This window comes from Neovison vison, chromosome 5 (genome assembly GCF_020171115.1).
Source record: "Neovison vison isolate M4711 chromosome 5, ASM_NN_V1, whole genome shotgun sequence".
In the NCBI taxonomy this organism is placed as follows: Eukaryota; Metazoa; Chordata; class Mammalia; order Carnivora; family Mustelidae; genus Neogale; species Neogale vison.
The window spans coordinates 29,348,862-29,370,235 of NC_058095.1; the positions used below are offsets into that span (position 1 = coordinate 29,348,862).

Sequence of the window (21,374 nt, forward strand, 5' to 3'; positions counted from 1 at the left end):
CCAAATGTTTTGTTTCTGAGCTTTCTTCTTTGGTCAAGGAAGAGCTGTCAAGACACTCTTCATCCACAGAAAGGGCCATTCTGTTCTGGGTTATCCTCTCTCCTTAATCAGGAGTTCATTCCTTAAATTGTTCTGTTTGTTGCTATTTCAAATTGTCTTTGGTGTTGATTGGAAATTTCAAGGTTGCTCTGTGTGTGTGTGTGTGTGTGTGTGTGTTTATTTTTTTTAAAGATTTTATTTATTTATTTGACAGAGAGAGATTACAAGTAGGCAGAGAAGCAGGCAGAGAGAGAGAAGGAAGCAGGCTCCCCGCCGAGCAGAGAGCCCAATGCAGGGCTCGAGCCCAAAACCCTGGAATCATGACCTGAGCTGAAGGCAGAGGCTTTAACCCACTGAGCCACCCAGGTGCCCTGTGTGTGTGTTTTAAAGCCTTTCTGACTGAATCCCTCCCTAAGGGATATTTTGGCCACCTGGGAGGGGTGAGAGGGAACAGTTTAAAACAGTTTAGAAATCGCCCCCAGGAGTGCTGGCTGAGCAGGCCGGAGGTTGAGAAACAGTACATTCAAGGGGTGCCTACGAGGTTGGACCATTCCGTGGAGGGTTCCTGCCTGAGTCGGCCCTGGGGCCCTGCAGGCTGGGTCCTGAGCACCCGTCCCTGTTCAGAGAAGCGTAGGCAGGCCCTCAACCTCTCCTCGATTGCAATCCCCCCAGGGGCAGAAGGTGGAAGGTTAAGAGCCAGGGCTTGGCATCAGGGCAATGGGAACCTGAGTCCTACCCGCTCTTTATCACACTTACGTTCCCGGGCCCTGCAGGGCCTTCCTACCCTAGACTATAAAGTGGACCAAAAAACCACCTCCCTCACAGACTCAGTGAGACCCCGACTGTGAGCTGCATCGCCCAGTACCTGGCTCAGAATGAGTTCTCTGTACATAGGAGCCGACATGGGAGAGACAGCTCATCTCTGGACCACGGGAGGTGGCCAGGAGGCAGGATGTGGCTGTGACTTGACTTGATGGGTCCTTCTCCAGTCTTGCAAGTGTCTGAGGATTGTACTCCTTGCTGATGCTTGCCAAGCTGAGATGAATGGGATTGGAGGAAAAGCGCCCGACAACAAGGGTGTCAGTGGGATCAAGAGCATCGGGTAATCAGCAGGAGCCAGTGGAGAAATGAAAATGATGTTCCCTGTTCCAAAATGAGGACGAATCTCAAGACAGGGACAGCAGAGATTTAAGCCAAGCCTGGGGCCCTTCTGAGGCCAGGTTCCGGGGTCCCACACCTGTGAAGCTGGCCCCAGAGGGGGATGGTCTCCCTGAGGGACATCTTGCCCTCCTGGTCCCCAAGCTCAGTTCCTGCTTCTGTGGATTGAATGAACCCCCCCACCCCCATCTAAGGCCATCTCATTGTTGATCTTCCTGCTGTCTTCCTGTCCCCCAGGGCAAAAATAGAGGAACATCTGGCCAGGGTGGAAGCGGTAACAAAGGAGATAGAAACAACAGGAACCTATCAGCTGACGGGGGATGAGCTCATCTTCGCTGCCAAGCAGGCCTGGCGCAACGCTCCCCGCTGCATCGGGAGGATCCAGTGGTCCAACCTGCAGGTGGGCTTCCCCAGGTCTGGGCAGGGGCGGAAACTGGGAGGCGTTGTGCACAGGGCCCTGAGCAGCCAGGCGGGGCTCCCCTGTTCTCTCTTCACGTTGGTGAACATGAAATGGGGACTCGTAGGGCTCCCCTTGGAAGTCTAGGATCTGATTGCAGGACAGGATTTCTAGCGGGTCTTTGGTCTCCCGTTAAACCCAAACGTAAAACCGAATGAGCTGTTGAGACCCTGGTGCTGCGAGAGAGGGCTGTTTGAGTCCTCGGCTCCCAGGAGACGCTGTCTTTATCCTGGCCTCCTTCATTGCTGGATAATATGGAAATTGCTTGGACAGGGAAATGGATGAGAAATGCCAGTGAAACCAACACGGGTTGAAAGAAAATGCTGGGAGCCCAGTGTGCTGATGTTCTAAAGGGAGTAGGCTCAGGCTGTGGGAGTCCCCATTCACATGCCCAAAAGTCTGGTTTTCTTGGGATTTGGGTTTTGATAGGGTCTTCCAAGAGGGGTTGCCTGGGCTCCCCCAGGAGAGCAGGAGAAAGGCAGGATGGGGCAGCCCTGAGATGGAAGGTGTTGATGCAGAGAAAGAAGAGAATATTCGTCTTTGCTTGGTGCTTGGGTGGTGGTGGGGTCTGGGGGCCACTCTCCCTGTTCCCTCATAACTTCGCTTCTGATCAACCCCGGACCTCTGTCCTCACGGTCCTTAATGGTGTGGGCTGGGTGGGCCGTGTGCAGGTCTTCGACGCCCGGAGCTGTTCCACTGCCAAGGAAATGTTCAAGCACATCTGCAGACACCTGCGTTATGCCACCAACAATGGCAACATCAGGTGAGTTCCCTTTCCCGGGACTGCAGCTGGGGCCCACCCTGCCCCAGAGTCTAAGCCAAAGGATGCGGACAGGTTTAGGGAAGGCTTCTCCAGGAGAAGCCAGGGAGAAAGAGAAAGGAGCAAGATGCAGACTTCTTGGGCAAGACTCGTGAGCTTAACCCCTCTTCCTAGCCCATGCCTTTGACTTCCTTCTGACCTGGAACCATTTGGAGGGGGCGGGGGATCTTTGAGAAGCAACATCGGCACTGCTCAAGGTCAGACTCCCCGCTTTTTAGAAGGGATGAGAGGTTGGTTTTGCAGCTCAAGGCTCCAATGTGTCATTTTTCGCAAGACTGGGAGTCACTCTTCATCGGTACACGTCCCCCTCTCCTAAACTTACCTTCTACCCTCAGCCAAAGAGGTCCAGGCTGATGGACTGAACAGCCTGTTCGGCCATTCATTCATTTTTCTGTTCAACAAACAGCGCCCTTATAATGGGGACCTAACCCGTGACTAGGCATGGCAGTGGGGTGGGGAAAATGCAGAGGTGACTAAGGCCGAGGACCCTGACCAGCCCACTGTGCACCTGTTCCCGGCGCTAGACAAGCGTCCCACTCACCGGACTGCGCCAGAGAAAGGTGCAGCGAGGGCAAAGGCTGGGACGGCTGACCCCACCTGAGGATGGCGAATATCCTGGAGGGGGTGGCCCCGTTATTGGTCTTAAAGGAAGGGGAGGTGCTGGAAGCAGAAGAAGGAGAGGGAAGGCATGTCAGGAAGAGGGCTGTCAGACCAGTGAGAGGCATGTTGTGTTGCTGCAAGAGTTTAGCGTAGGTGCAGAGGGATGGGGAGCCGGAAGACAGGAGGGAGAGGGGGACCTGGGGAGGCTGGCTGGGAGCCCCCACCAAAGCCAAGGAGTCAATGGCACTGTCCTTGTCTTGGGGAAGGTCGGCCATCACCGTGTTCCCGCAGCGGAGCGATGGGAAGCATGACTTCCGGGTCTGGAACGCTCAGCTCATCCGGTATGCAGGCTACCAGATGCCTGACGGCACCATCCTGGGGGACCCCGCCAGCGTGGAGTTCACCCAGGTATGGGGTCTGGCCTTGGTGGCTGACAGAGGGGAGCCAGAGGGGTCAAGGGGCCTCATTTGGGCCAGTGGACTCATTTGGGCCTGTCTTGCCCCCAGCTGTGCATTGACCTTGGCTGGGAGCCCAAGTACGGCCGCTTCGACGTGGTGCCTCTGGTGCTGCAGGCAGATGGCCGTGACCCTGAGTTCTTTGAAATCCCGCCCGACCTTGTGCTCGAGGTGCCAATGGAACATCCCAGGTAAGCAGGTGGGACTGCTGCGGTATGCCTGTTCCATCCCTTCCTTGGGGAGATCTCCGGCCTCAGGCCCCTCTTTGCCCCCAAAGCCTAGCCAGCAGCAGGCAGTGGCCCAAGGGCTGGCTCTCGAGTCTTGCCTTGTCAGCACTTGCGCAGCAACCCCAGACCTGGGACGTAGGCCTTAGACTTGGAAGGATATGTTGATGATGAGGGGGAGGCAGGGGCTTTGACAGATGGGGCCCTAGGAACTTGGAAAACAGTGACCTTGGGGGAGAAACCCTCAAATGGCTCAATCATTCTCACACTGAGCATCCTAGCCCTCTTGTCTTCCTGCCAACTCTCTCAGCTGCCCCCTTCTGATTGTGGTGAAAGTATAAGGCCATAGTGACTTCTGGAGCTCACCTGGTTCAGCCCCTGCTCTGGGCAGCAATCATCTTCACAAAAATACTTCCATATATAGAGACTCACTGTGTAGCAGGTATTGAGCTGGACTCTTCTTTTTGTCCCTTGCATACACTGAACTCACTCCCACCACAGGGCCTTTGCACTTGCTGTTCCCTCTGCCTGACATTTCCTCAGAAATTTAAAGGAATCATTTCTTCTCTACAATGAGGTATTTCTTGAATGTTACCCCCTCTGAGAAACCTATCCTGATCACTCAGTCTAGAGCAAATACTCTTATCTACTACTACATCACCTTATTTTTCAATTCATCTGTTTACTTGTTTAGAGTCTAAACTCCAGTCCATAAGCTCCTTCAGTATAGGGATCTTGTCTTTCTTGTTCAGCTATATATTGCTAACACCTGAAGAGTACCTGGCACATAGTAGGTGCTCAATTATAAGCATATAAATTATATGAATTTACAAACGAGTGACACCATCAACTTTATTAGTAAACCTATGAGTTTGATGCTAGTATCTCTATTTTACTGGTGGGGTTACTAAGGCTCAGTGAGGCTAACTCACATGCCAAGGTCACACAGCTGGTAAGTGGTAAGGCAGAACTTGAACCTGGGCTTTCTGACACTAGAGTCCTTAACTACTATGTTGTGTTGGGTTCTCTGCATTTGGTACGGCGCCTGTCACATGCTTGTTGCTTAACATGCGTTTGCATCAACAAGCAGGTAAATGAATGTGTAATTAATGAATGATACCTACTGTGCCCAGTTCACCTCTCCAGGCTGGATGAATTTAGAGAATACACTTGGAAAGAAGTCTTCTTGGTTGATTCTTTTTCTGAAGACTTTTTTGTCTTTTTGTCAGTGGGGATGGGGGATGAGGGTGGGCAATAATAGTACAGGTCCCGTTGAGCACTGGCTCTGCCTCCCTGCCAGGTATGAGTGGTTCCGTGAGCTGCAGTTGAAGTGGTACGCCCTGCCCGCAGTGGCCAACATGCTCCTTGAAGTGGGTGGCCTTGAGTTCCCAGGGTGTCCCTTCAATGGCTGGTACATGGGCACGGAGATCGGGGTCCGGGACTTCTGTGACGTTCAGCGCTACAACATTCTAGAGGTAATAGAGCCCATCTGATGGGGCCGGCTTCAGATGTGGGTCTGTTTGGGGGGGCTCTCAAGGACCAACTCACCCCATCACTGCCTCTGCAGGAAGTGGGCAGAAGGATGGGCCTGGAAACACACAAGCTGGCCTCACTCTGGAAAGACCGGGCTGTCATTGAGATCAATGTCGCTGTGCTCCACAGTTTCCAGGTACGTTGTGTTCTGTGGATCCAGAGACTTTCTGGTCAGAAGGTTCTCTGGTATAGTCACTCATATCATGCTTGGTTCTACCGTGACAACATTGTCCATTTTTTCATGTATCACACCAGTACGGAGCATCTTGTTTGTGCTAGACGCTGGGGATGCAGATAAGCCCTCCTACCCACACTGGGTCTTCTAGTGTAAACTTGAATGCTTCTAGCAACAGGCTACTCCTTACCTTTCAAGACTTGTCTGTTCCCGAGCTTCAGCACAGAATCCTCTTCCCTCTCCATTTCTCAAGGACTTTATTCCTAAAAATGCCTCCCTACTTCTTCTGTGTCATCAGTGTCTTCCTCTCTGCTGGATCACTTTTAGCAGTGACTAATAGGCTGTAATGTTTCCTATTTCCAAGAAATAAACAACCAGCTACCCAAATAAGAACCACAGCGACCACCTTGTTTTCCTGTTTCCCTTTGCAACTAACCCACTGCAAGATCTCATACACCTCCTTGTCCTCCAGCCACTTCAGTCAGATTTCTGTCCTCTACCACTCTTCCGGTCACTTCGGGAATTCTTGCTGTTTTCTCGACTCACCTAGATGGACCCACCTCAGGGCCTTTGCACTTGCTTTCCCCCCTCTGCCTAGAACACCCTTCTCACAAATCATCCCATGACCCCCTCCTTCCCTTCATCCAGGTCTCTATTGTCTCCTCCTTAGAGTTATCTTCCTGACCACACCTTGGAAGCCGGCACCATTACCCTGACTCCATCCTAGCCCTCTCTCTTCTTCCTTTAACTCTGTCTTTATTTCTCTTTGTAATTCTTACTAGCTCCTACATCACATAGTACATCTACTTCTTGCCTTTCCGTTAGGGCTGGACCTTGTCTCTCTTGTTCATTACTCCAGGGGGTAGGAGAATGTCTGGCCATACTGAATTAATGAATGAGAGCCCATGTCCCCACGAGCAGGGGCTGCTCATTCCGTCCCTCGGCTGAGCGAATGTGCCCACCCTATGGGTCCACACACGGTTTAGTGCTTGTGTGGGACTGAGCCTTCTCCTCTGTGTGCTTCTCTTACTCATATGAACGCCCCCCCGCTTCCTTTTGGGAAGGAGGGAGCGGATGTGTGAAGATACTACTTTAGAGGCTGAAACCATCTCCCCAAAGCCATCAGAGGCCCTGGAGGCGAGACAGCTAGGAAGACCGTCCTTTATACGTTCAGCAAAATACACTGAGTGTTTTGCATGTACTGAGCATGAGGCTTGGCCAAGGATGTGAGTGGTGAACAAAGTAGACAAAAACCCTTTCCTTGTGGAGTGGAATGGGGAGTTGACATGAAACAAACATCCAGTAAATATTTACAATCGCACAGTTTCCCAAGGCTGCTCACCCCATAGGCAGCTCAAGCCTGTCCTTGATTGTTGGGGTGGGGGGTTTGGTCTGAGGCGGAACAGGAAGAGCCCCCTGGGGCTGGCCTGGCTCAGAAGGACCCCACTGCCCGTGGACCACACATCCTGACTTCCGTGGGCTCTGTGCCCCAGCCCTGTCACTGCAGGATGCAGATATGTCCCAGAAAATCTGCTGATCTCCAACAGTCTCCTGATTGCTGAGGACTGCATCCCCTCATGGCTAGAGTGTCTCCAGGACTTCCTCGTCCCCCTCCTTTAGGATAAACTTCCTCATCTCTAAAACGGGAATAAATCGTAGGACCTCCCTCGCTAGGTTATTGTAGGAATTAAATGAAAATGTATGCCAAACACTCAACTGTGCTGTCTGGCCCCTAGCAAACCCTCAGTAGACCTTAGTTTCATGGTTCTTATTTATTTCCACCATCATCAGCTTCTGAGCTTACAGCTGGCCTGGCACCCGGGACCTGCTCGTACAAGTGTCAGATGGCAGAAGACCCCTGAGCCCTCCCTCAGCGGGCTGCTCTGGCACTTCTGCCCTTGACTTCTCGGGCAGTGTCCTCCTCTAGGAAGGCCCCTTCCCTGCCTAACTTGTGCCCATCCCTTAGGACTTGCCTCTGCTTAGGGGACCCCTGGGTGGATCATTCATCTAAGCGTCTGCCTTTAGTTCAGGTCATATTTCAGCCCCCATGTTGGGCTCTCAGCTCAGGGAGGAGCCCATTTCTCTCTCTCCCTCTGCATGCCCCCGACCCAGCCCCCACCTGCTTGTGCTTTCTCTCTGTCAAATAAATAAATAAAATAAAAAATATATATACTTCCTTCCTCTTAGAAGCAGCTTCTGGAATCCCTTCCTCCTCCAGGTCTGTGTCTGCACTCAGCCCCCCACATCCCCCAGCAGCCCCTGCACTTTCCTCTATTATATCTCATAGCAGACCACTTGGGTGGCCAACTTCCTCTGTGTCCTCGCCTTAGAGTATAATCTAATGCAGAAAAGGGGCCTTGTGTTCACCTCTGTAATGCCTGTGCCTGATGTGCTGCCCAGCAGATGCAAGTAAGGATGGCTCATTACTGAGCATGTTCTGTGCTTCAAAGGCTTAGTGAGTTTCAGCAGCTAATAGCTCAAGGTCACATGGCCAGTAAGAGGCCACGGTTTGAATTAGGACATTAAACAAATGTCTTGACTCGGTGAGTTGCCCCAGACAGGGGTGTGGCTGCCTCTGTTGGATCATTCCAGGAAGGCTCAGACCCCTTGGCTTCTAATTTTAGGATGTGGGACATTGCGGTGACTTGTCTTCCAAAGGCTATGGTTCCCCACAACACTCAGTCCTCTCCGGAGATGTCTAGTTCCTTCTTGGCTGAAGGAACTCCTAGAACTCTCTACTAACCAGTGGCAAGAAGCCTCCGTGGTTGGATTTATCAGCATCCAGAGGGAGCCATTTGTTGGGAGTTGTAGGTGTGGCCTGAGAACGGGATATTGCCTCTAGAGGGCCGAGGTGGGGGGCCACCACATGACCTGTAGGCCCACCATGACTATGGTGATTTCTGGGGGTCCTTAATGCTCCAAAAGTGTCTTCGACTTGAGTATTTATTTTTAACTGCAACGAAGTGGCCACGGGCAATGGCTGTCCCATTTTGCCGATTACCTGGCCTTTCCACAGTCCATCTTGGGAGCCTCACAGCCGACTGACCACACTTGTGACTCCCTCATCCCTCTCCTCAATGCCCCCTCTTTGCCTCCTTCTCATTCAGAAGCAGAATGTGACCATCATGGACCACCACTCAGCTGCAGAGTCCTTCATGAAGTACATGCAGAGCGAGTACCGCTCCCGAGGGGGCTGCCCGGCTGACTGGATTTGGCTGGTCCCCCCAATTTCTGGGAGCATCACTCCTGTGTTCCACCAGGAGATGTTAAACTATGTCCTGTCCCCTTTCTACTACTACCAGGTAAGGGAGGGCTTTCCTCTCCTCTGTATCTTGGGAGCTCAAGGGTGGAGAGAGAGAGAGAGAGAGTGTGTGTGTGTGTGTGTGCGCGCGCACGCGTACAAGTGCGCACTCACCTGTGGGGGACCCATGGGGGAGGGTTGGGGACCCAGAGACCTGTGCTTTTCAGGCTGCACTCACAGGAGGCTGAGCAGCGTTTGTCCATTTCCACAGAGAGTGGGACTTCAGGAAATAACTTTTATTCTACCTTCAGGGGCCCATTGCTCCACCGGGGCTTACGCTTCTGAGGCTGACCACCATTACCCTTCTATCCCCACCCCCCATAGACAGTTGTAGCCCGTGACGCCGAAGAGCTTGGCTCCTGGGTCAGACGCGCCTGCAGGCAACTCTGCTGCCTCCTGGCTGTAGGATCTTGGGTGGGTCGTTGCACCCACGTGAGCCCTGCTGTTCTCATCTCTAAAAGTGATGGGCATTAGCTCCCCAAATGAACTGGTGGATGCCCAGCCCAGAACGCATTCTATCACCGCTACCTGTTGAAAGCAGTTCATATTTTAAAAAGTCCAAAAGCAGGGCGCCTGGGTGGCTCAGTGGGTTAAAGCCTCTGCCTTCGGCTCGGGTCATGATTCCAGGGTCCTGGGATCGAGCCCCGCATCGGACTCTCTGCTCAGCAGGGAGCCTGCTTCCCTTCCTCTCTCTCTGCCTGCCTCTCTGTCTACTTGTGATATCTGTCTGTCAAATAAATAAATAAAATCTTTAAAATATATATATGTGTGTGTGCATATATATATATATATACACATATATACATATATATATTAAAAAATAATAAAAAGTCCAAAAGCACTTTGGTTAGATTTGGGGAAGAGCTTCCTTACATTCAGATGCCAACTAGCAAATCAGGGTGACTGATGGCTGGGGTAGTTTGTACCTGCTGTCCTAACACCTTCCTGTACTCTCAGAAGAGGTATCTGGTTTGAACTCTACATTGTAGGACCTGCCTAGTGATTAGACACTAAAGATGAAAGCGAAGTGGGGCATCTTCCTTCTGGGGAGAAACTAATGCAGAATAAGCCAGAGGACCCCACAGTGTGGGCAGGAGCTGCAGCTCTGAGGGAGACAGAACACCAGTCCTCCCCAGTGTGGGCTTCAGAGACCCCCACCTCACAAAGGGCACAATGTGTCCTCTGTCTCCCTCACGCCCCCACGCCAGAGCCGAGTCAGGGCCCACCCACCCTCACATGTGCTTTCTTTTCTGAAGGTGGAGGCCTGGAAAACCCACGCCTGGCAAGATGAGAAGAAGAGACCCCAGAGAAGAAAGATTCCATTCAAAGTCTTGGTTAAGTAAGTGCAAGCAGCCAGTGCTGAGATCTGAGCCATAGCCGGTCCTCCCAGGCGGCTGCCCTTCTTGGCCTCAACAGGCAGGGAACAGAGAGACATGATGATCTTTATGGAGCGGTCCAGACGCCAAGGGGGAATCACTTGCCACCATTGGCCTAACCCTCCCTGTCCTCCATGTTCCCCAGGGGCTGAGTAGTGGGTTGAGCGGGTGAAGGGAAGAGAAGGGCCATGGGTCAGGGTCAGTAGCTGGTAAGAAACATGCATTCCGGGGTGCCTGGGTGGCTCAGTGGGTTAAGCTTCTGCCTTCAGCTCAGGTCATGATCCCAGGGTCCTGGGATCGAGCCCCGCATCAGGGTCTCTGCTCAGCAGGGAGCCTGCTTCCCCCTCTCTCTCTTCCTGCCTCTCTGCCTACTGTGATCTCTCTCTCTCTGTCTAATAAATAAATAAAATCTTAAAAAAAAAAAAGAAAAAAGAAACGTGCATTCCTTTCCCTCATCCTGCCACACTTTAAACACCACCCCTCCCCTGTTCTCCTGGGCCCCCCGTGTTCCTCTGGAAGGCTGAGTCAGCACAGTGTCTGTCCTCACAGGGCTGTGCTCTTCGCCTCCATGCTAATGCGCAAGACCATGGCATCCCGAGTCAGAGTCACCATCCTCTTTGCGACAGAGACAGGAAAGTCGGAAACACTGGCCCAGGACCTGGGGGCCTTGTTCAGCTGTGCCTTCAACCCCAAGGTAACCAGTTCAGCAGGACACAGGTCTTTTTCTCTGCCTGTGTACAGACAAATTGGCGAAAGTTCAAATGGTTGCCCTGCTCCTGAATGTCCCAGGGCCTTGGATATGCTGACCGTATGTTGTAAATCTGTGACAGAAGGATAGGTGTGTGTCCAGGGATTCCCAAAGTTACACAGAATGTAAGTTCTCCATGGTGTGCCAGGGAACACAGTTTGAGAAATTCTTTCCTAATCCCAGTCTCAATATCTGTGAGTTCCTGTAGATAAATTTTATTCCTATTTACTCAACACCTTCACTATAGGGTGCCATGCTAAAAGTGAAGGGGACAAAGGATTGGATAAGAAAATGAAACCCCAGAGGGGGACCCATTCATGCCATCAGTGTTGAATTTCCTCCTGTGTTGGGAGACGTCCCATTTCACGTGGGTGTGGGTCAAACAGGGAGGCGGTGACAGGTGTCACCTGTCACCTGAGATTTGCTTCAGGCAAAGCGTTCAGGTTCCTAAGGGGTGAAAGAATGGTTGTTTTTGTAACCTCACCTCATTTTTGTAGAAAATACATCTGCACACTAAGAATTCAAAATGGCAGCAGGAGTGTTTTGATTTGGGGCCTGCAGTGTTTGGGAGGTGATCCCTCCCTGGCTTGTGGAAGGATTGCAGTGGGGCTTGCTTGGGGCAGGATGGGGAGCAAAGTGTTCATGTGGGTCTGTTCAGCAGAGATTCAGGAAGCACCTGCCTCTGTGCCCAGTCTGGGCTCGGTGTGGGTGGGGCCTGGTGGAAAAAGATGATTGGGAGGGAGGTGTCTGGCCTGAGTGGGGGAAGGGAAACACAGAGTGTCTGGGATTGATGTCCACCCTCGGGGCTCTGCAGGTTCTGTGCATGGACAAGTACAGACTGAGCCATCTGGAGGAGGAGAAGCTGCTGGTGGTGGTGACCAGCACGTTTGGGAACGGAGACTCCCCCAGCAACGGAGAGGTGTGTGGCCTGGGTCCCAGTGTTGGGGGGGGGGTGTTCCAGGGCCCTCGGGGGCCAAGGAAAGGATCTGGGCGATTCAGCATGTCCTATGGAAGACATTTGGAAGTGAGTGCTCCGATCACTCTGGGCTGCAGTAGCTTCAGCATTTGGCTGCCTTCTTTGTAATTATCACCATATGTAGGCGACCCCTTTCCTAGGACATACTCTATATTTTCAAGTAAATTGACTGACCTTTTTTAACTAAAAAATTCATTTGTAAAGGAAACTTTGTATAATTCCCAAAGATGGAAAGCCGACAAAAAATTAACCCAATGAGAGCCTAAGTTCTTGAATTTTCGCTAGATACCGTTGCCTGACCGTGGCTTGCTTTGTTTTGTTTGTTTGTTTTGTTTTTAAAGATTTTATTCATTTCTTTGACAGACAGAGATCACAAGTAGGCAGAGAGGCAGGCAGAGAGAGAGGAGGAAGCAGGCTCCCTGCTGAGCAGAGAGCCCGATGCGGGGCTCAATGCGGGGCTCGATCCCAGGACGCTGAGATCATGACCTGAGCCAAAGGCAGAGGCTTTAACCCACTGAGCCACCCAGGCGCCCCTTGCTTTGTTTTTTTTTTTAAATGAGCAATGGTCAAGTATTAGAAGTCTTTGGGTTCCAGTAGCTCCAGCTGAGACTCTCCCTAGTTTCCATAAAGATGATAATAATAATAGAAACAGGAATAACTAAAAATAAAATTACAGAAAAGAGAATACTCTTACCAGGTGATTTGACAATATTTTACCTTGCACCTAAAATTATCTTGAGATCCTTGGAAATGAGGGTTATCTTAGAGAGTATGGGACCAGTTGTCATTCTTTCCAGGTTCCAAACAGGAAAAGAGGCTCATGACCCATGAGGAGACCGTCTGGAGATGCCAGGCCCTCTCTCAACCAGACGTGGATAGGGCTGGGCTATTCAGGGTTACACCGGGGGTCAGGCCCACATGAGTTACTAAAGCTGACCTTGTCCTCAAGCTCTGGCCAGCTAGCCCCACACCTAAACTGACTTCCATTTATGAATCTTGAACCTTCTTCTGCCAGATATGGTCAGTTTTGTAGTGGACCACCAGAAGAAAAGTAAAAAGCAGTGCTTTTATTAATCTTGTCCTGAGAACTCAGTGGTTCTCTCTCTTTCTAGAAACTGAAAAAATCTCTCTTCGTGCTGAAAGAGCTTACCAACAAACTCAGGTAAGACTTTTCCCCACTCCCACTTGTCTAAGCCCTGCCTTGTGGACCTAAGTGTTCTGGGACCCAGGTTCCAGGGAGGGTACTGGTTGTGTATAAGGGGGTCTCATCCAAGATGTCCAGGCAGAGAGAGTGTGTCAAGGGTCAAACCAGGAAAACCAAGTCCTTCCCACAGGTCTGCAGGCTGAGCATGCATTGGTGACAAGGAGTTGGTGACAAGGCTTGGGAGCTGGAGAGGACCCAAAGATGGCATCCACTGGCTGGTTCTGTGCCCAGCTGGAGTAGGAGTGCCTGAGGCTGGCTTACGGGCAGGTTGTGCTATGTGATGCTTGCATGGGTAGGGTCACTCCAGTTTCTGTGTGTGTGTCTTCCTCGGGCAGGTATGCTGTGTTCGGCCTTGGCTCCAGCATGTACCCACAGTTCTGTGCCTTTGCTCATGACATCGACCAGAAGTTGTCCCATCTGGGGGCCTCCCAGCTCGTCCTGACAGGGGAAGGGGATGAGCTCAGTGGACAGGAGGAAGCCTTCCGCAGCTGGGCTGTGCAAACCTTCAAGGTCAGTTCTTAGCCAGAGTTGCACCGACAGCAGGGATTGGGAGGCCACAGCCTCCTCCTGCCCAGGATATCTGTGTCAGGTTGCCTGGGTGGCATGACCCCCGCCTGGTCCTACAGGTGTGGCCCGAGGGCTCAGGTCCCTGCTGCCTTCCCTCAGCCCCCCAAGAACTCCACTTGAAGCATGTGTCTCTGGGTGGGAGAAGGCTGAGACACTTCCTGTCCTCTGGGAGCTTTCCCCCTCTAATTATCCAGACCACCTGTGGGAGGCCACAATAAGGCTTAAGACAAGGACCAAACCAGGCCCTGACTTGTGCCTCCTTTAAAGTCTGAATAACCTAACAAAAGGTTTAGGACGGGAAAAGTTGAGTAGCACTGAGAAAGGGCCTGTGCTATGTGTTGTGTGCTCGCCTACGTGACTTCCCACACGCTTGCTAAACAAATGACAACAATTCAGTTGGGGACATAAGTTCATGGTTGGTCCTTGCTGCCCTAGTACAGCCCATAAATTACTTTCAGGTTTGCTGTATCAATACAGAACATTTGTACTGGCATCAGCCGTTTGGCATCACGAGGTCTGCTTATAGTTAATTGTGAAACTTATTATGGGAACTCATGGTTGTTCAACTAGACACAGATGTATTGCTTCTCCTATTGTAATATCACTACATATATGGCCTTAATGCTTTGAATAAACTTAGCAGTGTTGGACATCCTCCTCAGTGCTTCTCCTGCCCCCATCTCTCTGCTTCTCGAGTTCTTTTCTTCATCCTCTTACCCTCACGTTCCTGATCGATTTGTTGCGCTGGCCACGACAACCACCTTTTGATGAATTAGCCTTATTTTAGTCACCCAGCCACAGAAAGCCTGGGGACAGAGACCATGCAGTGGAGTCTTTCGGACCTGTGTCAGAATCTTAGCAAGGCTTTGCTGCCTGTGGCCTGACACCCCTGATTTAAAGAACTTTTCACTGGGGCGCCTGGGTGACTCTGTTGGTTAGGTTTCTGACTCTTGGTGTCAGCTAAGGTCATGATCTCAGGGTCATGAGATCAAGCCCCATGTTGTTCTCTGTGCTCAGTAGGGAATCTTTTTTTTTTAATATTTTATTTATTTATTTGACAGAGATCACAAGTAGGCAGAGAGGCAGGGAGAGAGAGAGAGAGAGAGAGGAGGAAGCAGGCTCCCTGCTGAGCAGAGAGCCCAATGTGGGGCTTGATCTCAGGACCTGGGATCATGACCCGATCCGAAGGATGAGGCTTTAACCCACTGAGCCACCCAGGTGCCCTATGTGCTCAGTAGAGAATCTTCTTGGGATTCTCTCCATCCCTCCTTCTCCCCCTCCCTGTACTTTCTCTCTCTCAAATAAGTAAATAAATCTTAAAAACACAGCTCCTCATGTAAGCAGAGCATTTTAGCCAGCCGTGGTATTTAGAGCACCAGCTTGAGTCGGGGCAGACCTTGTTCCCAGGCCCTCACTGCCTCCACGTGACTCCATACCAGGAGCACGGGAGTCACCCACTCTCATGGGATGGGCATGTGGGTAAAGTGAGATATTAACTAGTGCAGTGTTAGCATCCACTCAGAGAGCAGTAGCAACTGTGTGCCAAGCCCGGTCACCTCTCTGAGTCCTCCCAGTGGCCCGATCCAATCCACGTGCTGAGTAATGATCAGAAGCACTTAACCGATCTGTAAGCATCTACAAAGTGGTGGCCCCATTGTTGGCGATGATGTCATTAAGGATGACGGTGACCATGGTTAACACCGGTCCGCTCCACCTTCTTGCAGGCAGCCTGCGAGGCGTTCGATGTGCGAGGCAAACACGGGATTCAGATCCCTAAGCGCTACACCTGCAGTATGACCTGGGACCCACAGCATTACCGGCTCGTGCAGGACTCGCGGCCTCTGGACCTCAACAAAGGTACCTGCTGCATTGCCCAGCATGGGGCTCATTGCCCTGCCTGCTGGGGTGGGGGGGCTCTGCCCCCAGAGTCAGTGATCAAGGAGATCACGGGACCCTCTGAAAAGAGGCAGCTGGCCTCGGGCTGAGAGGCCTTGGTCTCTTGTTGGACCTGAGAGACTGCTGGGGGGTGAGGCTGGAGAGCTTGCTTCGTTTCTGAAGGAGGCTGTTTCAGGAGGAAGCCCCAGGCAGGTGGTGGAGAGGAAAGGGGAGCCAGCATTGAGCAAGGGCCTCCTGTGTGCCAGGCACTGTGCCGGGCTCCTCACCTGCCCAGGCTAAGTGAGTCCTGACATTCATCTTGCAAGAAGGGCCCAAGGACCAGGGTGCCTTGCTGGCTCAGTTGATAAGGGCATCCAACTCTTGATCTCTGGGTCGTGAGTTCGAGCCCCATGTTGGGTGCTGAGATTACATTAAAAAAAAGCAGGGGTGGGGGCGGCATAAAGAAGCTAAAGTTCAGGGAGGTGAAGCAGGTTGCTAGCATGTGGCCTGGCTGGGATTTGAGCAGGCTGATGCTGTGAACTCTCGATGGTAGCTTCTGGATGCTGGGCCCCCTTGATTCCTCTTTTCTTATACCCTGAATGCAGTAGTCCTGTCGGTTTCTGCATGTTGAGGATAGCCCCAAGATCAACTATGCTCTCCTGCAGGTGCCAGGCCATGGGGATGGCCTAGAAATGCACCTATTTGGGCACCTCATGCATCCCCTCCCCAACACCTAGCAACAGCACAAACACCCATGTCTGACCAAGCATCTTTATTTGTGATTTAGAAACATGGCAGGGAAAGAGAAAAAGAAAACCCCACCCCCGTCACAGTGGGATACCCCAGGGGTAGTGTCCAGGCATAGCTGATTTAGACCTGGAAGCCTCCCTACCCCCCAGCCAATGCTTAAGAGCCACTCTGCCACATCATCCTTTCTGTCCCCCACAGCCCTCAGCAGTATGCACGCCAAGAACGTGTTCACCCTACGACTCAAATCACAGCGGAATCTACAGAGTCCCCAGTCCAGGTAGGGGAGACTACGGTGCTGCTTAGGTGGCATTCCACAGGTTTAATATAATGGAAGAAAGACCAGAGTGAGTCCATCTTTGAAAGGAGAGAAGTGTGCCCTGGCATTAGCCACAATGCCATGGGTAGGACCAGTAGGACAAGCTTGGCCAGTAACCCCTGTGACCTCTGGTGCCTTTAGCTCTGGTCTCCATTAACCATGGGCCAGTTTTCCAGCTTGAGAACTAGGTACCTGTTTTACCACAGGTCCTTTGTCACTAAACCCTTTCACCAGAGGTGGAGGGCAGGAGGAACTCAAACCATTTGACTCTGTCTTAAGAACTTTCAGGAATTTTTGGCAGGGAAGGACGTTTCCCTTTCAGGAAAAACGGGTGTTATGGATTCACTGAAGCTTTTGTTCATCTGCGCTATCTTCCACCATTTGTTAGGAAAACTGGGCTTTGTTCTAATAAGAGCCAGATTTGTTCTGGGGACAAGGAAGGGTTTGTCCTAATGCCCACAGATATCCTGCGGGGGGGGGGGTGCTTTCTTTAGGCAGAGGGTGTAGTCAAGCCCAGTCAGGAATGGGCTGCCCACCCTCTCCCCACAGAGAAGCCCCAGGTCTAGTGAACCCCAGGCCCTCTTGAGCACCCAGCTCCAGGGGATGCCGGCAACCCAACCCCGCCCATGCTCACCGAGCTGAGCAGGAAAATGAAAGAGGGCCCTATTTCCTGGGGAAGCTGGCCCACCCGTCAGGGAGCACTGGAGGAAATCCTGGTGGCATTACCAGAGGCTTCTTTTTCCCTTCTCCAGCCGTACCACCCTCCTGGTGGAGCTCTCCTGTGAGGACAGCCTTGGGCTGAGCTACCTGCCTGGAGAGCACCTCGGGATTTGCCCGGGCAACCAGCCGGCCCTGGTGCAAGGCATCTTGGAGCGAGTGGTAGACAGCCCTGCGCCCCACCAGCCTGTGCACCTGGAGACCCTCAGCGAGAGCGGTAAGACCTTTACACAGTGGCCCTAGCATCCCCCACCCCCAGCAGCCCCTCAACTCTGCTGATGGGTTGGTCCTGCACCTGGGCTGTGGGCACCTAACCCTGCCCTTCCTGCTGAGTGGGTGGGCCCTCCAAGCCCACACTAATGCAGCTTTGGAACAGAAGGGATGTTTCTTTGGAGCTCTCTGCCCAATCCCAGAGGCTGGGGAGTCTCTCTCCATTCTTTTGCTCACCCAGACACTTGTTTGTTAATGGATGGATTCACTTGTTTTTGCATCAGAATTTTAACCAGTTGGTCACATCTATATACTAGGTAGGTCCTGGGCTATTAAAATGAATGAGACTCAGTATCCACACTCAGAAATCTCACTACCTTATACAAGAGGCAGATAGGCGAGAATATTCTTCTTCTTCTTCTTCATCATCATCATCACCATCGCAGTAGCAACGGGCATTATTTGAGTAATTACCAGCATTTTCTATGCCTTGACTCTTCAGTCCCCACAATAAACATGTGTGTGAAGTTTGTCTGATGACATGATGGAGAAATGTGGGAACATTGCAAAAAGGCTGAGCCTTGGAAGTTCGAATCCCTGAGCCATCACTTACTAGCTACATGACCTTGGGCCTGCGCGTCAACCTCTCAAGGTTTTCTTTCTTTGTCTCTATGGAGACAAGGAGATAAATGGAGATAAGAAATATCTATTTCTATCTCTTTATGCAGATAATAAATGGGGATAAGAGATCCTTCCTCATGAGATTGTAGTAAAGACCAAAAGAGCAGTCTTGACCACAGTTCCTGGCACCAGATAAACACAGGAATGGAGGAATGTCCATTTCCTACAGGCTTGGAAACATTTGTCCAGAAACTCAGAGAGGGGGTTTAACATGCCCCGAGAGTCTCCTTGGATCCCAAAGTGTGTAAACCACTTGCATGCTCATGGCATTCTAAACCCCTACTGCTCACCCACCGAGGTCTCATTTGTCCCCACATCACTTGGCTTGTGGGCAGGGGTAGACTGTGGGTGACCAGGAGAGTGAGACTCCTCTCTCCATTTTCACCCGGGAGAAGACACTGTCCTAGGGAGGACCTGGAGCACCTGCTTCCCATGCTACGGTGAGGCCTCATCTATGTGGGGAGCACAGCATGGGGGTGACAGGTACTAGGAGAGATAAGCTAAAGAAATCAACCATCACGAGCCTCCCAGCCCATAGGAAGAGCTCTCTGGCTAATGATAGTCTTGCCTTTAAAGAATGTGTACCCCTAAAGAGAGTGGCCACAATAGGAAAGTGGGGGACAGAGAAGCAAAGGGTGGTGTCGTCTCCCACTATCCAGGAGAAATATGAGCAAGGGGACAGAGATGTCCTTGGGATTGTAGGAAAACTGATGTGGCACATTCAGGCCTTGGGTCTGAATGAAATAACATAATACTGATATTTTTACCCAATATTTGTTGAGCAGGTGTGTGCCAGACACTGTACTATTATACATACACCATTCCATTCAGTGCTCATACAAACCCAGTGAGACAAGTTTTGTTATCCCATCCATTTTAGAGCTAGAACCCAAGGCTCAGAGGGTTTAATCACTTAGCTAATGGTGAGGAGCCAGAGTTCAAACCTCTCTGCTGGCTCCAGGGTCCCAGCCTAAAGCCTCTTGGGACTCCTTGGGACTTGGCTGACTTGCTGCTTACTCAGTACTTCTTGGTATAGCCCCAGGGGACGGTAGTCCAGGACTTTTCTCTAAATGAACATAACTGGCCTCTGGGGTGTACATCTTTGGAAAATTTAGTCATTGTGAGTCTATAGTTCACCTATGGATGTTTTGCTGGAGTTCAGGTCTGAACCAGAGAGACACTGAACTCTGGTGCAGACTTGACTTTTCAGGATCATGTCATCTTGGGTGCCCTTTGCAGGGCTGTTGGTCAGCCTTCCCTGGCAGCCGTGACTCTGGGCTCCACTTTCCTGCATGTGAATTGGGCACATGAACACTTTTGCAGTTCTTGGAACCAGAAATTCAGTGTCTCCCCTGCAGCTGTAGGATGGAGCGTGTCTCCAGAGGTCTCATCACCCTTCAGGAAACCTAACTGGGGCCCTTTTGCCATTCTGACTCCTCCTTTTCCCTGTCCAGGAAGCTACTGGGTCAGAGACAAGCGGCTGCCCCCGTGCTCACTCAGCCAGGCCCTCACCTACTTCCTGGACATCACCACCCCCCCAACCCAGCTGCTGCTCCGAAAGCTGGCACAGCTGGCCACAGAAGAAGCTGAGAGGCAGAGGCTGGAGATCCTGTGCCAGGTAAAGGTTGGGCCAGTGGGTGAGGGAAGGGCAGGGTCCCAGAATCACGGGGAGCCAGAACCCAGAGCTGGCCTTTAACTGCCAAGGGGGATTCCGACCCAGCTTCCCAAAGTGAGACTTGTCAAAAGCTGGTGGGAAGTCAGCATCTTCTCCCATCCTATCTCCAGGACATAGTTGTGTTGAGTGAACTGAACTTTTCTGAGCATCTTCAGGAAGCTACCAAAGGATACTTTGTTAGAAATTAGCTAGAAAAGGAGAGCCACTGTGTCTTGTCTTTGTATGTTCCCCAAACGTGGCATCAGCCTGGAACTCGGGAAGTGTTGGAGGATGGTTGGTGAGGATGAATGGAGAAGTGGGCATGAGAGGTTGCATTAACCCACTTGCAACTTTCTAGGCCCATGCCTTTGTAAAAGGCACAAGATGGCACTATTGCCATCGTTTTTCTCAATAATTATCTTGATTCCAGCCATTATCCTGTGGCTGCAGTGTACTAACTCAGCACACATGTTCTTATTTCATTCTCACAATGTTCCCATGAGAGAGGTGATGCTATCCTCATGTCACAAAGGTTAAGTGGTTGGGACACGATCCCACAACAAGCAGGGGCACCCAGTCAAGAGGGAACCCAGGTCTTTATGATTCCAAAGCCCTGTCCAAAATTAGATTATAATAAAGATTTGACTCCTGCTCACCAGTGGCTGACAGTGGAGTTCTCAGTACCTGAATCAGAGAAATGCTTTCACTGACCTGAGTGCTTCCAGGAAAGGCACTATTTTCTCTCCAGCACCCTGGACAGCGCCCGGTGCTTGGAAGTGTCCACCGAGGGAACAGGGAACGAAGGAGTGAATAAAAGAATGTTGGATTGTGACAGCCTCCTGCCTCCGTGTGAGCAGGGGCCCTGAGTTGCTCACCTTGCCCTTGGCTTTCAGCCCTCAGAATACAACAAGTGGAAGTTCACCAACAGCCCCACATTCCTGGAGGTGCTGCAGGAGTTCCCATCCCTGCGGGTGTCTGCTGGCTTCCTGCTCTCCCAGCTCCCGATTCTGAAACCCCGGTACTACTCCATCAGCTCCTCCAGGGACTGCACACCCACGGAGGTCCACCTCACCGTGGCTGTGCTCACGTACCGCACCCGAGGTAAGGCTGGGCAGAGGCTTTGGACCAGAGTCCAGCTCTGCTCCTGACTGGGCGGCTGTTCAGCAGCTCTGAGCTGTGTGGTCTGCTCATCAGTTAAATACCCACTTCCCAGAGTGTTAATAGCCATAGCAGGTATGCGGCAGAGATTGCTAGAAACCAGGCACCAAGCGAACCCTCTCTATATATTTATTAGCGGTAAGCACATGAGATGGGTACAGTTTGCATTTTACAGGTGAGGAGACTGAAGCACAAAGAGGCTAAGCCCCAGAGTTGCACTGTGAGCAAGCAGAGAACCGGGATTCAAACCCACACAGTCTGACTGCTGGGTCCACCCTGCTTCTCTCTGCGATCTCACTACTGCTGGGACAATGTAATGAGACCCCGTGGAAGAAGCACCCAGTACTTAGTGGGAGCCCAGCGATTCTTAGTATTTTTGA

At 51.6% G+C, this 21,374-nt stretch overlaps 1 protein-coding gene across 1 annotated transcript in view; it reads left to right on the forward strand.

The window, feature by feature from the left end:
* Positions 1–21,374, forward strand: part of NOS2 (nitric oxide synthase 2) — a 38,769-nt gene that overhangs the window by 12,894 nt on the left and 4,501 nt on the right. Inside the window, exons 5-21 of the mRNA XM_044250476.1 lie at positions 1,435–1,597; positions 2,326–2,417; positions 3,341–3,482; positions 3,581–3,720; positions 5,054–5,228; positions 5,321–5,422; positions 8,569–8,763; positions 10,019–10,101; positions 10,688–10,832; positions 11,701–11,805; positions 12,975–13,024; positions 13,402–13,576; positions 15,358–15,490; positions 16,457–16,535; positions 17,327–17,508; positions 19,637–19,800; positions 20,730–20,937. Coding sequence (XP_044106411.1) covers positions 1,435–1,597; positions 2,326–2,417; positions 3,341–3,482; positions 3,581–3,720; positions 5,054–5,228; positions 5,321–5,422; positions 8,569–8,763; positions 10,019–10,101; positions 10,688–10,832; positions 11,701–11,805; positions 12,975–13,024; positions 13,402–13,576; positions 15,358–15,490; positions 16,457–16,535; positions 17,327–17,508; positions 19,637–19,800; positions 20,730–20,937 — 2,333 coding nt within the window. The remainder of the gene's footprint in view (positions 1–1,434; positions 1,598–2,325; positions 2,418–3,340; positions 3,483–3,580; positions 3,721–5,053; positions 5,229–5,320; positions 5,423–8,568; positions 8,764–10,018; positions 10,102–10,687; positions 10,833–11,700; positions 11,806–12,974; positions 13,025–13,401; positions 13,577–15,357; positions 15,491–16,456; positions 16,536–17,326; positions 17,509–19,636; positions 19,801–20,729; positions 20,938–21,374) is intronic.